Consider the following 15,103-nt stretch of genomic DNA (forward strand, 5'->3'; position numbering starts at 1 on the left):
TGTTGAAGAAAGTCAGCAATCGCCTTGCACAGGAAATGTAAAATCATCTTTTAGACTAGCTTTGTTCAGGTCTCGGTAATCAACACACATCCTGACCTTACCATCTTTTTTCGGGACCGACACTATATTGGCTAGCCACTGAGGGTACTCTGATGTAACGAGGAAACCTGCGTCAATTTGCCTTTGTACTTCCTCTTTGATCTTGAGAGCCATGTCAGGATAGATTCTTCTCAACTTCTATTTAGCTGGCGGACATTCAGGCCTTAAAGACAAATGGTGCACCACGATATCAGTATCCAATCCTGGAATATCCCGGTATGACCATGCAAATACATCAATGTACTCTTTGAGAAGTTCTAGCACTCGCTTCTTGATAGTCACTTCAAGTGATGCCCCAATTTTGACTTCTTTCTTTTCCTCCTTGGAACCTAGGTTGATCACCTTTAATGCTTATCCATGAGGTTGAATGGTCTTTCTTTCATACTCGAGCAATCGAGAGATTTCGTTGGGAATTTCTTCATCCTCCTCTTCTTCAGCTTCGTACACAAGGAACTTAAAGTTGGGAGAGAGCATGGGGTTATGATGTTCAACGGGTTTATTGATGTTTAATCTACACATATGATTTATGATTGATTTTAGGAAATGAGTAAATGCAGATATTTTGGAAATGATTATTTTTTGGGTTTTTGTATTAAAAACGACATTTTTATTTGATGATGGTAATTTGTTGATGCAAAAAGCCCTACATAAGTTCACTTTCGCCTCGGGCGGGACGAAAGGATTTTTTAAAAGCATAAAAACGACAAGTATATTACTTGGACAAGTGAGTAATGTAAGGAACGTCTACAGCGACCCAATTGTGGCTAATCCCTCCTCATGTCTTAAATTTGTGCGGCACTTCTTCAGGATCATCTTTAATAATAGCAATGGCTTTTGGTGGGGAATGAATGAACCCGGCACTATGGAAAGTATCCTTGATTATTGGCTCAATGACGATACTTGGTTTGGAAGTTCCTGCAGATGGAGAGAAACCCAGCCCCTCTCGACGGTTGTTCTCTGGAAAGTCTATCACCTGCCCCCAGCCTGTAGACACGCCATCTTATATCACCTTCTGTGTATCTTTTAGGGAAGAAATGGATGCATCACTCCTCTTTGTGTTCTCATCTTCTAAGGAAAGTCCTTGGAATGACGTCCCGTCAGCAATATCAGCACTAATAAAAGAGAAAGCCGGTAGATGGCTCTCCAACAAAGCTTTTTCCCCTCCTACGGTCACTGATGACATCTCATCATTACGTAATTTTTAATGTAATTTTCTGAAGAATATTGGAGTTCACAGCAAGTTTGAGCATGTTCAAGTGCAAAAGACAGGAAAAATTGAAGACTTGAAGCAAGTGCAAAAACGTCTTACAATTTGGTAAAAACGTGACACGATTTTGTGAACTAAAAATGCATGCTCTCGACATTGGGCAAAATGTGTCACGATGGGAAAAACATGACACAATTTCAAGAAACCCTAATTCAGTTGTTTGTTGCATAAGCTAAAAATGTTTCACGATTTACTTAAAATGTGACACGATTTGGGTGAATTTCTGAGCCTATTTAAGCTGAAGACTATTCTGAAAACAAGGGTTACAAATTGAGAAGAGCAAAGTACGATTTTGAGACTTAAAGACGGCTAGTAGGCCGATTTCTTCAATCTTCTATCAGTTCATGTATGTTTTAATTCCTATATTGATTATGCTATTTGTAAACTCGATTATGAGTAGCTAAATCTCTAAGAGATTAGGTCTGAGATGATTCTTTGTACCCTAATTGAAACATGTTGATGTGAAACTCTATCTATTGTGAATGACAATCTAGTTTTTATTCAATTCAATTGTTTTTAATGCTTTTTATATCCTGATAAAATATAAACATGATTTAGTGAGAATGAATGACTACAGACCATAGCTTTCAACTTAGACCTAATTGAATTGTTCAAATAAACATGGTCAGTCAAGGAATGGATAATTGTTTGTTTGTGATATTGAGTTAACGTTCTTAAAACCTTCAAATAATATTAGACCACCTAAGGAATTAGGGGCTGTAATCGGAGAAGATGGTCCTAAGTCAAGGGATTGATTAGGGCTATTTTGTTAACCATCGTGAAACTAGAGAAGCATTCATAAGAAATAGGTGCAGTATACCAATTAGGGGAACTTAGATGATTCGAAAGACCTAATCTCATCTCTCTCTCTCTCTCTCTCTCTCTCTCTCTCTCTCTCAAACTTTCTAATCAAATCTTTACTTTTTGCTATTTAAATCTTATGCAATCAAACTGTACTTGCAAAAGTACGGTAAGGATTCTAGGGCTAAGAATCGTATACTAGGGTTTTAGACTGATGATTAGATGCCTTGAGAATGCTCTCAAGAGTGGTATTTATAGCCTGCTATGGGCTTGGGCTTCGGTTGCTTGGTTTCCAAGTAACAGGGGTATTTGTGTATTTTTTGGGGCTTTTGGGCGGTTTCTAGAGGCTTCTAGAAGTTCAATGAGGCGGCGCCCTTTAGGGGGCGCGCCAGGGCTCAGGGATCCTTCTGGAGGGCGACCAGGCCTTTCCAGAGGGCGCCCAGGTCTCTCTGGAGGGCTTAGAGCCTTCTTTGGAGGGCTCCTATGCCCTTAGGAATGGGATGACGGTCCACAAACCAATCAACTGCCTAGGGCAAAACAATATAAATTTTACACATCCTAAGTAATAACGCTACTGTTTTATTGAAGTTAACACAGTCCTCGTGGATACGATCTTTTCTTTACTACTTCGATAGTTTTCGGTACACTTGCCAGATATCTATCAAGTTTTTGGCGCCGCTGCCGCGGACTGTTGAAATATTTCAACAAGGCAATTGCGTTATAATTTAGGAATTTAGCAATTTATTTTCGTGTTTTAAAATTTTTAAATTGTTTTAGTGTTCACTATTTAATTTGTAGGCTAAAGTGCACTTTTCACCCCTTAAGTTTTTAAAAGTTGCGATTATTGCCCCCTATGAAAAAAAATGACAAAAGTAACCCCCTATGTTTAGGGAAATATGCTCTTTTGACCCCTTAACATAAGGGAAATATGATTTTTGACCCTTTATCTTCTCAAAGAGTTGCGATTATGACCCCTTTATTGGGACATGTGGTGTCTTCTCAGCAATTTTGGGACGAAAGGGGCCAAAATTGTCACTTTTTTAAATAGGGGGCCAAAATCGCAACTTTTTGAAAATTAGGAGGCGAAAAGTGCAGTTTAACCTAATTTGTATTGTGTAGTGCTACTAAGGTATTTTGTTGTTTATACGTGGTAGAGGACGTTCAGTTGATCTACAGTACGACCCTGAGATTGAGAGGACTGGAAGAGCAAATTGGAAAGCTGTCTGGTTATCAAAATCAGTCCCACCTAGTCCAAGAACACGATACACTAGTCCAACACCTACTGAACCTGAATCGATCCAATCTCCTAAGTCTATCACAATGGGAGATGTTAATGATCCATTGAGACCTAAGATGGGTGACTATGGTTCCAAAATCACTTGAAAGATAGGCAGTTTGATGGGTCGGATAATGTGAGTCCTTATGAGCACGTGAGTCACTTTGCTGAAACCTGTGAGTTTTGTGTACCCCTAGCAACTGTAACTGATGACCAAAAAAAACTTAGGTTGTTTCCTTTCACCTTGACCGGAAAAGCTAAAGATTGGTTGTTGACCTTACCTAATGGAACTATCCAAACTTGGGATAAGCTTGAACTGAAATTCTTAGAAAGATTTTTCCCTATGTCCAAGTATTGGGAGAAGAAACATGAGATCTCAAACTTTAGGCAAGGAGAGAATGAGTCACTTTTTGATGCCTGGGAGCGATTTAAATTGCTGCTTAAAAGGTGTCCTGGCCATGAGTTTACCGACAAACAATACCTCCTAGTCTTTACCGAGGGGTTGACACACAACAATAGGATGTCTCTAGATGCTCCGGCTGGTGGTAGCATGAGAGTGAAAACAGATCATGAAGTTCAAACGTTAATCGAAAACATGGCCCAAAATGAGTACTGTGATGATGCCGAGAAAAAGAAAAGGGGAATTTTTGGGTTAGTGACAACACCACCATCTTAGCAAACCAAGCAACCATGAACAAACAGTTAGAATTTCTTACTAAGAAATTTTATGGGTTAAGCATTGGAAAACAAAACCAACAGGTAGCTGCAATAGAGTGTGATCTTTGTGGTGAGGGACATGCCAATGGTGAGTGTGTACAAGAAGGAGCAAGTGAGGAAGTCAACTACATGGGAAACTATTAGAAGGGAAACCCATATTCGAACAGATACAACCCAGGTTGGGAAAATCATCCTAATCTCAAATACACCAACAACAACACCTTGAACCCTTTGCTACCTAACCCTCAACAACAGCAACCACAGCAAAGGAAGCCATCAGCTCTTGAAGAAACCATGGTTAGCTTCATGAAAATGACTCAATCCAACTTTGAAGAGATGAAAGCAAGTAAGGAGGCCGAGAGAAAGAACAATGAAAACCGATTCATTTTCAAAGCAAAACCAAGTTAAACCTCATTGAAATCATTCACAATCATTTCTTGGAATCGGGAATACAATATACAACCTTAATCCCACCTCCTTTTCTTAAGAAAAACAAGTTTCGGAAAATTTGATGTTTTGGCGTTTTTCAAAAGCTTAAGGTGCGAATCACTGAACTAAGTCCACTTCAATTCACTTGATGTTTATAGAGCTTTAGAAATTTCATTTACATTTAACTACATCAAGTAATCAGTTTGGAATGGTCCGGATCAACCCAAAATCCTAAAAACGACAAAATATGAGCTACTGCACTGTACAACTCGCCATGGCCACTAAATCACTCGCCATGGCTAGTTGACATCAACAACTGGACATGATTTTTGGATAGGAAAATTTGGATTGTGTTAAGATCAACAAAATCGTCATCGTTAGGGAATAGTATAAGGCCATAGATAAGTAGGGCAAGGATAGACTCAAAAGCATTGGTACTGGCTGCTTCGGCAAAGTTGAAGGCTTTATTGAATAGGAATTTGGAAGGTAGACATTGGAGACCTCCTTTGGTAGTAAGGTTAACTATTACCTCGGATGTTTCAAAGTGAATGACTGATGTGATGACTGAGGGCTTAGGAAATTCTAGATCGCTGAAGGGTACTTCGTCGGATACTGGCAAACCAACCCAGTAGGAATATTCTTCTAAGGTGGGGACCAGTTAGCAGTCGGGGAATGTGAAACAATGATAAAGTAGGTCATAGAATTGGAAGGTATCAAGGATTCCTTCCTCAACATTTGTCTTGAGGATGCTAAGCAGTTTTCCATAACGAACTCGAAAGTCCTCTGGGCTAGTTACTAAAGATCCTAGCTTCCTTAAATTTAACAAATCAGGGCACTTGAAGTTATATTTCTTTGTGCTCCTCTTTACAGGGTCCATATCTGTGATGTTTACAAAAAAAAATTATTTAAGTCCTTCGATATGAATGAGAATTTTTTTTTATGAATGCATGCATGCATGATTATGCTAAAAAAATAGGGAAAACATGGGTAAATGCGCCATATGGTAGGGACTATGGTTAAATTTGTACTTGTATCACGGGTTATACCAAATTCCCAAAGTCATTGACCCCTTCCGGATATTATTAGATTACAGGACTGACTCCTGGTCCAACAACATTAGCAAGAAAGTATCATTTAAGTGTGCTTTCAGGTGTCAACTAATTTCAAGACTACTCTTGATTAGTCACCGCACTACGCCCTAAAAGGCCAAGATGGGTTAAAGGTAACACTAAAGGTCCTCAGTTTCACGGGACGCTCAAAAAAGAAATAATGTCAATCACGACTACTCATGACGACATAGTATTACCTTCAAGAGGCCTCCACTGAGCGGGGTTATATCACATGTGTACACAAAACCCAAGACTACTCTTGGTATGGCACTTTGATTATACCACCATCCTATCTTATTGTTTCCTTCAGGTCCACGTATAGGACTTATCTGACCACTCACGAAAAAGAAAAAAAACACATAGGCACGTATTTACATATTTATTTTCTTTTTTTTAGAAAATTATAGAGCAAAAATAAATAAAACCAAGTTAGGCTCAATCCTCTTAGGGGAAGTCCCCAGTGAAGTCGTCATTTCTGTCGCGGTGATTTTCGGAGATCAAGCTATTGATTAGCGTTGACTCATAAATTTAGGTTCATCACCGAGCTTTAATTTTTTCCAAGGGAAATGGGGAAAAGTTTGAATAACTCACAATTTGTTTAGTGTTTTTTATTTTAAAAGAAATGACTCAAATGTGATTAAAATGGATTAAAGTTTTGTTAAGAAAATAAACGGGAAAAATCACTTGACTGAAAATCAAGGTTTTTTTAGAAAGAAAAAAAGAATTCTTTTTTTTTTTTTGTGAAATTTGTTTTTTTGATTATTTGAATGTTTTTTGTTTTTATTTATTATTTTTAAAAAGCCTAAAAATTTCGTAATGACATTGGATCAAAACGAACCCCCTTTCCCTTGGATAATTAACTAGCCTAATTTTTTGCATTCTTTCTTTTAATACATAAAAACGGAATAAATAAATAAAAATAAAAGCAGATGCATGATTTTTTTTTCTTTATAGTTACAATTGTCCTAAGTACATTCTAAATCCAAACAAATAAATAAATGACAAAATTAAAAATGCACATGATGATGATAAATATAAATAACATGAAATGCAAAATAATTAAATAAAATGCACGAAAATAAATAGTAAAAAAAAAATAAAAGGAGAGGGGATGCAAGTAATAAAACAGGGGGGGTGCAGGAAGCAAAAAAAATCAGATTTAGGCCAAGGAGTTTAGATCTGCGCATGGGCCTTCCATATTAGATCTGGACCGTTGATTTACTCAACGTTCCAGCTTTGATCTGGAAAGAAGGATATAAATAGTCTTTTTGCTGAAAAAATTTCATGTCTTGTAAAACCTTCTCTCTCATCTCTCTTTCTATAGAGAGGCTCTGCCCTCTCTCTAGAAATCCGGTCTTGCTCTCCGGCGAGGTTTCCAGTTCCGGCGCGGTGGCCGGCCACCTAGGGGGCGGCGCTGCTGTGCCGTAATAAAAAAAACACTTTTTTAAAAAAAATTACTTTTTAAAACCCTTTTCCTTTCCTCTTTCTTTTTCTCACCTTAAAACTCAAAAAAAAAAACCAAGGGCCCTAGAACTAGAAATATAAAAAGAACTACCTATTTATGTATTTGGATCGGCTTTGATTGTGTTTGGGTACGGTTGATGTTTGTTTCGTCGATGTGTTGTTGGTTCTGTGTTCTGGATTCGGTTTGTGTGATTGTTTTGGCAAGGTTTGTGTTTTCTAGAACAATACAGCTTTGAGGTGTTTGTGTCGTGATATTGATCTCGGGTTTTGTTGGTTTGTGAGGGTTTTGATTGTGTTTGGATTGGAGTTGGCTTGTTGCTGGTTCGTGATATGTGATTGGATCCTTGGTGTTGGTTTCGTGATTGGTTTTTTAACAGTCACGAATTTGTAGCATTTTTTTTTGTGGTTTTTCTTGTTGATTTTCGTTGTTGACAGTGTGATTCTAGCTTTTTCTTTTATGTCCCTCGTCTCTGATTCCTTGGTTCTTTTTAAAGGCTTTTCATTTTTTAAAAAGGAAATTTGATTAAAAGGCCTTAAATTGGATTGAATGAGCTTTGATGGGAATTGGACGCGTTCTGGTGAAATTGCAATGAAAGAAAGCTGACTCTTGTAACCTGGCCACTGATTGTGGCGTGAGAAAAACCTTTTAGACCCTTGACATGTTTTCAGACTTACTCTAAGTAAATAAATAAAAAAAGAATAGAAATAACCTAAATAAAAAATAAAGATAAAAATAAAATAAGTAAATAAATAAAAACTAAAAATAATAAAAGTAAACTAAAATAAAATAAAAAGACTAAAAAAAAAAAAGCAGGCCCGAAAACGAACCAAAAATGAGGTATTTTAAAATACCTCTCTGCCGAAATTTTCTTTGAAAAGTCAAAGAATATTCCGGGTCAAAAACATGTGACAGTGGGATCTTAGGTCAAAAATTGGGGTATGACATTCTTGTTATTGGAGTGTTGTTTAATTTGAAGTTGAAGGAATTTTGGATGTGGGTAATTTGAGAGAGATTTGAGATTGGAAATGAGAAAATGAGGTTCTGTCTGGCCTTAAAACAGCAAACAGCGTAACTTAACTCACGCAGCGTGAGTTAAGTCACGCTAGTGTAAATTTCTGGGTGAGTTAACTCACGCACCTTTGGCCAGTGGCGTGAGTTAACTCACATACCTTTCTGCACCACATTTGTCACGTTTTTTGGATGGTTTGGACAGTGGTCAGATGGTTTACCACGTTTTTTACACATTTTTGACCCACCATAATGGTTAGATACAACCTAGACTTGCATTTCCCCTATAAATACTATTCCAACCTTCACCATTTCTCACATTCTCTCCTCCTCAATCTCTCCTCCTCTTTCTTCTCCGATATAAGTCTTAGAATCAAGGTGATGTTCAATTGAAAAATGAGAGTGATAAGAAGAAAGCAAAATCGACTCTAACATGGCACGGAGTCGAATGTGATGGTTTCGTAAAAAAAAAAAAAACCAATTTGAAGGTGCCCATGTACAATCATTCCAGGTTGAGGATGAGCGGAAGGACTTGTTATTTTGGTTCTCAACCAAAAGCAGGTGCCCCAGGGACTGTCGAGGACAACCCAATTTACTTAAGCGACGAAGGAAATAATTAAATGTAATGACTTGTAATAAATTTAAATGTTATTCCACATTCCTTTCGAATGTATGGCTTGAACAAATTTGAATAAAGTTGCATTTTGAATAAAATTGCGTATTAACTAACTAACACTAGCGTGAATTAACTCACGCAGCGAGACTTAACTCACGCAGAAAACACAAATAGTGTGAGTTAACTGAAGCTGCGAGTTAACTAACGCAAGGGCAATATGGTCTTTTCAGTTGGGAGCGAGCAATTTCTGTTGGGTAAAGTACATAATTCATATCCGAATACATTTGGGCTTAGCTAAGTTACAAGACCCAATATACTCACAATCTTTCAGTTTTTTTTATTTCATTATTTTTCAAGTTTTGTCAACCATACGTTTTGGAACAAGTAGTTATTTTTTTAAGAAAGGAACAACCCAAACAAAGAAACTTAGTGCATGACCAAAATTAACTTTTTTATAAGTATGAGGAATTGTTGATGGGATATAGTTTTTAGTAGTGTGAAATAATATGATTTTTTATGTATATATTTTTTTTATAGAAATAAAAATTATATATTTAATTACTACCGGTCTGATTCCGGTTGAACCCCGGTCCGAACTTTAAACCCTAAACCCATGCCTACACCGGTTTAATGTCCGGTCCGGTTCTGATTACCTTGCTAGAGAGAGTTGAGAGAGAAGTGAAGATAGAGAGAAAGGGAAGAACCCAAGTGAAGAGGAGTGAAGAGGAGATCTAGGAATCACAAGAGGAGTGAAGATTTTTATAGATTAGCTAAGTTTTAGAGGAAACAAGGTAAGGGGGGATAGGTTCGTTCTACTTAATAATCTACAATCTCTGTTCGAACAAAATGTGTTTAACAATAAACCTTTGAGAGTTTTGATGATAACAAGGTATTAAAAATTGTCAATTGGATAAGCTAATATTTGTTCAAGTGTACAGGACCAAAGACAAAATTTGACATCTTAAGTAGGTTCTAGATGAACAAAAGAGAAGGAATCAACAAAAAAGAAGCTTAAAGCGTCTGAAGAGAAGTGCTCCTGAAGTCAAAGTGCTCCTGAAGACAAAGTGCTCCTGAAATGATGACGTCATCAGAAACAAGTTCATCAGAAGCATCTCATCAGAAGCTGAAGATCACCAGAAGCTGAAGTTCATCAGGAGATGCAAGACTTAAAGCTTCAAGAGTTGTTCAATGGTTTTAAACTCGTCTAAGCATTGCAGAAGACTGGAAATGTAAAGCAACGGCCAATTTGAGAGGATTTGAAGGCAGTGGATGCTTATCTTCAAAAAGCGTTGACAAAGTACAATTGTACGAAGTGTACAACCACTACCTCCACTACTCTGTTTCTGTCTCTGCTACAAGACAAGAAAAACAACTCTGCCTGCAACGATGTTCCTTCACAATGTGAATGAATTTGATAATGATCCTTCATAGGACAACTACCATATCAGGCAAAAGATCATTGGTGATTGATCAATGCTTCAAACGACTCTTTTTGATGTGCTGGCAATTTCACAACGTCTCTTTCACACCTCTATATAAAGGAGTGAAGACTTAGAGATTGGTAGAAGACTCAACAACAATTTACAAGTGCCAAAAATCTGCTGAAATTGTTCTGCATTCAAAAGTTCACTTAGAATTTCTTATCAACTTTCATATCTTAGAAATTCTAGAGTCTTAAGAGTCTGTATCTGATTTGTATTGTGAACACCACTGATTCTATATCAAGTGTTCAACCTCAAACATTTTTCTTTGTAATTCTGTTTGATTAGAAGTCTCTTTCAGTTGTGCTTGAGCAATAGAAGTCTCTTGATTGTGTTCAGGAGCAAAGGAAGTCTCTTGCAGTTGTGCTTGAGCAGTTTGAAGTCTCTTGCTAGTTGTAGCAGTGAGTAGTTGTAATCAGATATTACCTTATAGTGAACTCTCCTTGGAAGTGCAAGGGGGATTCCGGTTTATGGAAGGAACCTGTATAATTGCTTTGTGTCTTTATTATCTCTCTCTCTGTTTTTATCCGCTGCAAGTTAGTTCTGAACATCACTTCAGAAGCAGTACTCTATCTGCTTCTGACCAAGTGTTTTCAGCTTAGGAGAAAACGAAGAAAAAGCTAACATAATTCAACCCCCCCCCCCCCCTTCTGTTTTTCTCACCTTCAATCTCATTTTTAGCTTATGGGTCATAATGATTTTGGTTGATTTGTGAAATTTGATGATTATATGTGTAATTTTATTGCTCATGATTAAGTGGTGATTTTGGATAAGTGAAATTTGTTGAAAACTTGTTGTTACGTAAATTTCATTGTTGATGTATGATAAGTTGTTTACTTTGAAGTTTTCGCTTAAATTGGTGAAAATAATGTTATTGTTGTTGATTGTTGATGAATTCATGATTATGTGCTATGAATGTTGTTGGGTATATGTTGGTGTTGTGAATTCATGGTTTTGTTGATGTTAAGTATGATGTTTGGTTAAGTTGTTGTGTTTTGGTGATTTTTGAGAAAATGGGTCATAAGAGGATAAGTTTGATTTTGATGGATTTGAATGGATTAATGAAGTTATTATGGTGCATTAAAGTGAGGATAATTTCTCTTTTTTATTGTTATGTTTTGGTGAGGAATCGTTTTGGAGAAAATCGGGTTTTTGAGCTAAAAGTCGTTTTAAGCATTTTTCAAAAATAAGTCATTTTGATTGATTTGAAATAAGTTGTTTTGGGTTAGAAAACAATATTTTGGGTCCGTATTGACTGTTTGAGTGTTTGGAACGAATTCGGTGAAATCGTAATCGAAAACGGATCGAAAATAGGACACTTCCCGCGCAAGAAAAACACGAGAATGTGCAATTTTGCGGATAGAGGAAAACGCACGGTCTGCTTCAGAAAGTGCACGGACTATACATTCTCTTGGTGGTCCGGAACAGGATTTTTTTTTCGTACTTTTAAGGTTCCAAATGTATCCCTATGAGATCCTAACACCTAAACCTACTTGATTAGAGTTTAATTGAGCTTATTTGATTGGATTAACATGGATTATTTTGATAAAAGAAAGTGACTTCAAACTTTTAAGGTTCCAAAGGTATCCCTATGAGTTCCTAACATCTAAACCTACTTTATTAGAGTTTAATTGAGCTTATTTGATTGGATTAACATAGATTATTTTGAGAAAAGAAAGTGATTTCAAAACATGAAGACAATGAGACGAACTTGAGAAATTTTGAGAAATGAAGGAACCTTGTGAAACGAATATGCTATGATTGATTACCCTAGACGTTAGATGATATGTAGGGATGTCTTGATGATGTGTAAGAATATGGAATCCTACTTTTGTTGAGAAAAATCGAAAATAGGTGATTTTGTGAAAATAGACGAACTTTGTCAAAATGAAGGTTCATGGTTGAATAACTTGCAAATGGTTTTGTATTCATGATAGTGTGATGAAATAAGAATGAATCAATGATGGTTGAGTGTTTAATATTTTGTTTATCATGATGTGGTTGATTTTCCGTCTATTATGTGAAATGTGCTTTGTGAAACAATGTTGTTTCTTTGGATGATAATTGTCGATGATGTTTATGATGATGACTCTTTTGTTGATTATGACTTGTTAAATGGTATGGATGTTTGATAATGCAATGGTGAATTTTGGTGAAGATATTATATAATGGTGTGAATTGTATAATATAGAATTGGTGATTTGTGCATGATAAATATGCATATGCATGATCTTACCTGGAAAATTCTATAATGCTACTTGTTGATTATATTTTGTTGTGTGAAATATTATTTAACTCCCAGTGGCCGTTTGGTTGACCACCTACCTATTTGTATGAATGGGTAGACGGCGTGCAGGACTGATAACTTATTGCTTGTGAGTTGCTTGAGGATTAGCTTGGAGCTACCTCATTTTCGTTCTAGTTAGGCTATGATTAGGGTGTCGGGCATTTATGTTTATTGTCATTTATCCTTGATGGATTTATTTTGGTTGAGTATGTTATTATGTATTTGAGACCTTGGGACATGGCGTTGGAGTTTTTTGTTCATGTATTGAGGATTATTACATGTTGAGATATTTTTGTATGAAGATTTTTCCCTGCGAGTTTTGAAAACACATTTATGCATGTTTTGATAAAACGAAGTTGTGGCATCTTGAGCTCTTTTGATTTAATTGAATTTTTGCATGATTTATTGCATATGGAGTTTAGGGTGTTATAAAATTTCAACATATGTTCCTACGAGGAAGCTTACCTCTTTTGTTTCACCTTTCAAACACAATCACAATCTTTGTAATAACTTGTTTGCATATATATGATACTCATTCTCTCATTGTTATGTCCTATCAAATTACAACTAAACTATTTAGAACCAATAGAAGGATCAAACATCATGCAAGAGCAAGAACATGTGAATGTTCCTCATCCAACACCAGCAGCATCCTATATAAATTGGGAAGAGAAAATGGGGGGAATTCTGCTCTTTACCCAAACAGTTTTGCTCAGTCCCAAAGTAAATTACACATAAGACCCTACGTAACTTAACATGCGCAAGTACAAAACGTACGTAACTTAAGTCACGTAGCATGACTTAAGTTACGCTAGTACAAACTATCACGTGACTTAAGTCACGTAGCGTGTCTTTAGTCACGCTAGTGTAAACCATGGTTCAGAGAGCAAGCCCATGCCTAGGATCTGTTGTGTGACTTAACTCATGCTAGTTTTAACACTAGCGCAACTTAACTCACGCTAGTACTAAAACTAGCGTGACTTAAATCACGCTGCTGCTGGTGCACTGCTCGCAGCAGAACAGACTGGCAGTGGCACCAGAACAGAATGGCAGTGGCACTAGCTACTGTCTTGTTCCTTCATTCCCTGTTTACAGTACATGCATTCATTGATTCAACCAAAACTCTTAATTTAGAGAACATGCATTCATTCAATAATAATTTAGAAATGCAATTTTAACGATAATTAACGCAAATGTCATAAAGAGGCGCAACCGTGCAAATGTAAATATCATACAAAATGCCAGACCTAAATGTAAAAACCAAAAAGTCGAGAAAATACTACAAATATATCCAAAAAGTCATAAAATGTAGTCTTAAAATATGACACTACTGGTCCTCATGTGGACTCCTAGACCTCCTCCTCCTCGGAACCGGCTGCTGCTCAAACACGCTACAGTCGGTACGGAGGCCCTCCCAAATGCCAAAGAAGAGTGAATTAGAAACCACCTCTGGAATCCCCATTGCATGCTCCACTCTCTCTCATGCTGCCGATGACCTGCAATGGATCGGGAGGATGTCTGGCCCACGCCTGGTCAACAAGAATATCCTGGTAGACAGGTCTCGGCATGACAATACCAGGCTCTGGGGCAGGGTTGACGATGAGAGGATGGGACACACGGTAGAACCACCTAACGTACCTATCTGAATGGTTCCAAGGCTCATCGTCTTGGACCAAGGCACCCCTCTGGTGGTGGGGAACGAGATGCAGAGCAAACTCCAAGAAGGCAGCAGCCACATCTGCTGGGGCAAGAGGCATAACTGCAGTAGGAGGTCGGGGAACCTTCTGAACATGTCCGTACTGCCTCAGCACCCGCTCCGGGAAGGGACGCACCATCCTCTGACTGCCGGCCGTGATCCATCCGAAGTACCAGCACACGTCCTGAAAAGGCGTCACGTCTCGTCGGTGCTCGTACGGCCTCCAGGTGACATGACAATGCTCCATCGAGTCCAACAAGCCTCTGAAGTGGTCAGCATCAACAAACCCCCTTTTAGGTTTCCATCTACCCAAATAGGGGTTCTCCCGGTCGTAATCTACATATTTGGACCTTGGAACCACATGTCTGAAGTGAGCTCTAACCCATCCCTGCAAACATAAAGAGACAAATTTATATCAGCACACGAGGTTCATACAAGAAACTATACATTTACGTTTAACTTAAAAAGGGAAGAAAAATATATTACCACAAGCAAGCTCATGTAACCACCAACTGAGCCATAAACTATAATGTCGACAGTGTCATTTGAATGCATAAACTACCACATTGCATTCAAATTAACTATAATCAACATTAACAAACATAACTCTAACTAATTACATCATTAACAATCCAATAAAACAAAAAAATTATCATTGAGACATTTCACCGAACACGTAGTGTGCATTTTTCAAACAACTATTTAATCTAGCATTTTCAAAACCCTAAACTACCACATTGTACCCTAAACAACATCTAAACAATAGTTCGTAAGTTAATTCGTCACTAACAATCATCAAAACTAACATGCAAGCAAAATTTGAAAAAACATAAAAATGTCCAATTTCTACAC

At 37.4% G+C, this 15,103-nt stretch overlaps 1 protein-coding gene across 1 annotated transcript; it reads right to left on the reverse strand.

Annotated features, from left to right (window-relative positions):
- Nucleotides 1-13,991: 13,991 nt before the first annotated feature.
- Nucleotides 13,992-14,806, reverse strand: LOC146914729 (uncharacterized). The gene is made up of 2 exons (XM_085721125.1): nucleotides 14,738-14,806; nucleotides 13,992-14,639 (listed from the first exon to the last, which is right to left on the reverse strand). Exons 1-2 carry the CDS (start codon nucleotides 14,804-14,806, stop codon nucleotides 13,992-13,994), a joined length of 717 nt encoding a protein of 238 aa, XP_085577251.1.
- Nucleotides 14,807-15,103: the final 297 nt, after the last annotated feature.

The sequence above is a fragment of the Medicago sativa genome, chromosome 6 (genome assembly GCF_051527215.1).
Source record: "Medicago sativa cultivar Bolivia chromosome 6, Bolivia_mono, whole genome shotgun sequence".
NCBI classification, from domain to species: Eukaryota; Viridiplantae; Streptophyta; class Magnoliopsida; order Fabales; family Fabaceae; genus Medicago; species Medicago sativa.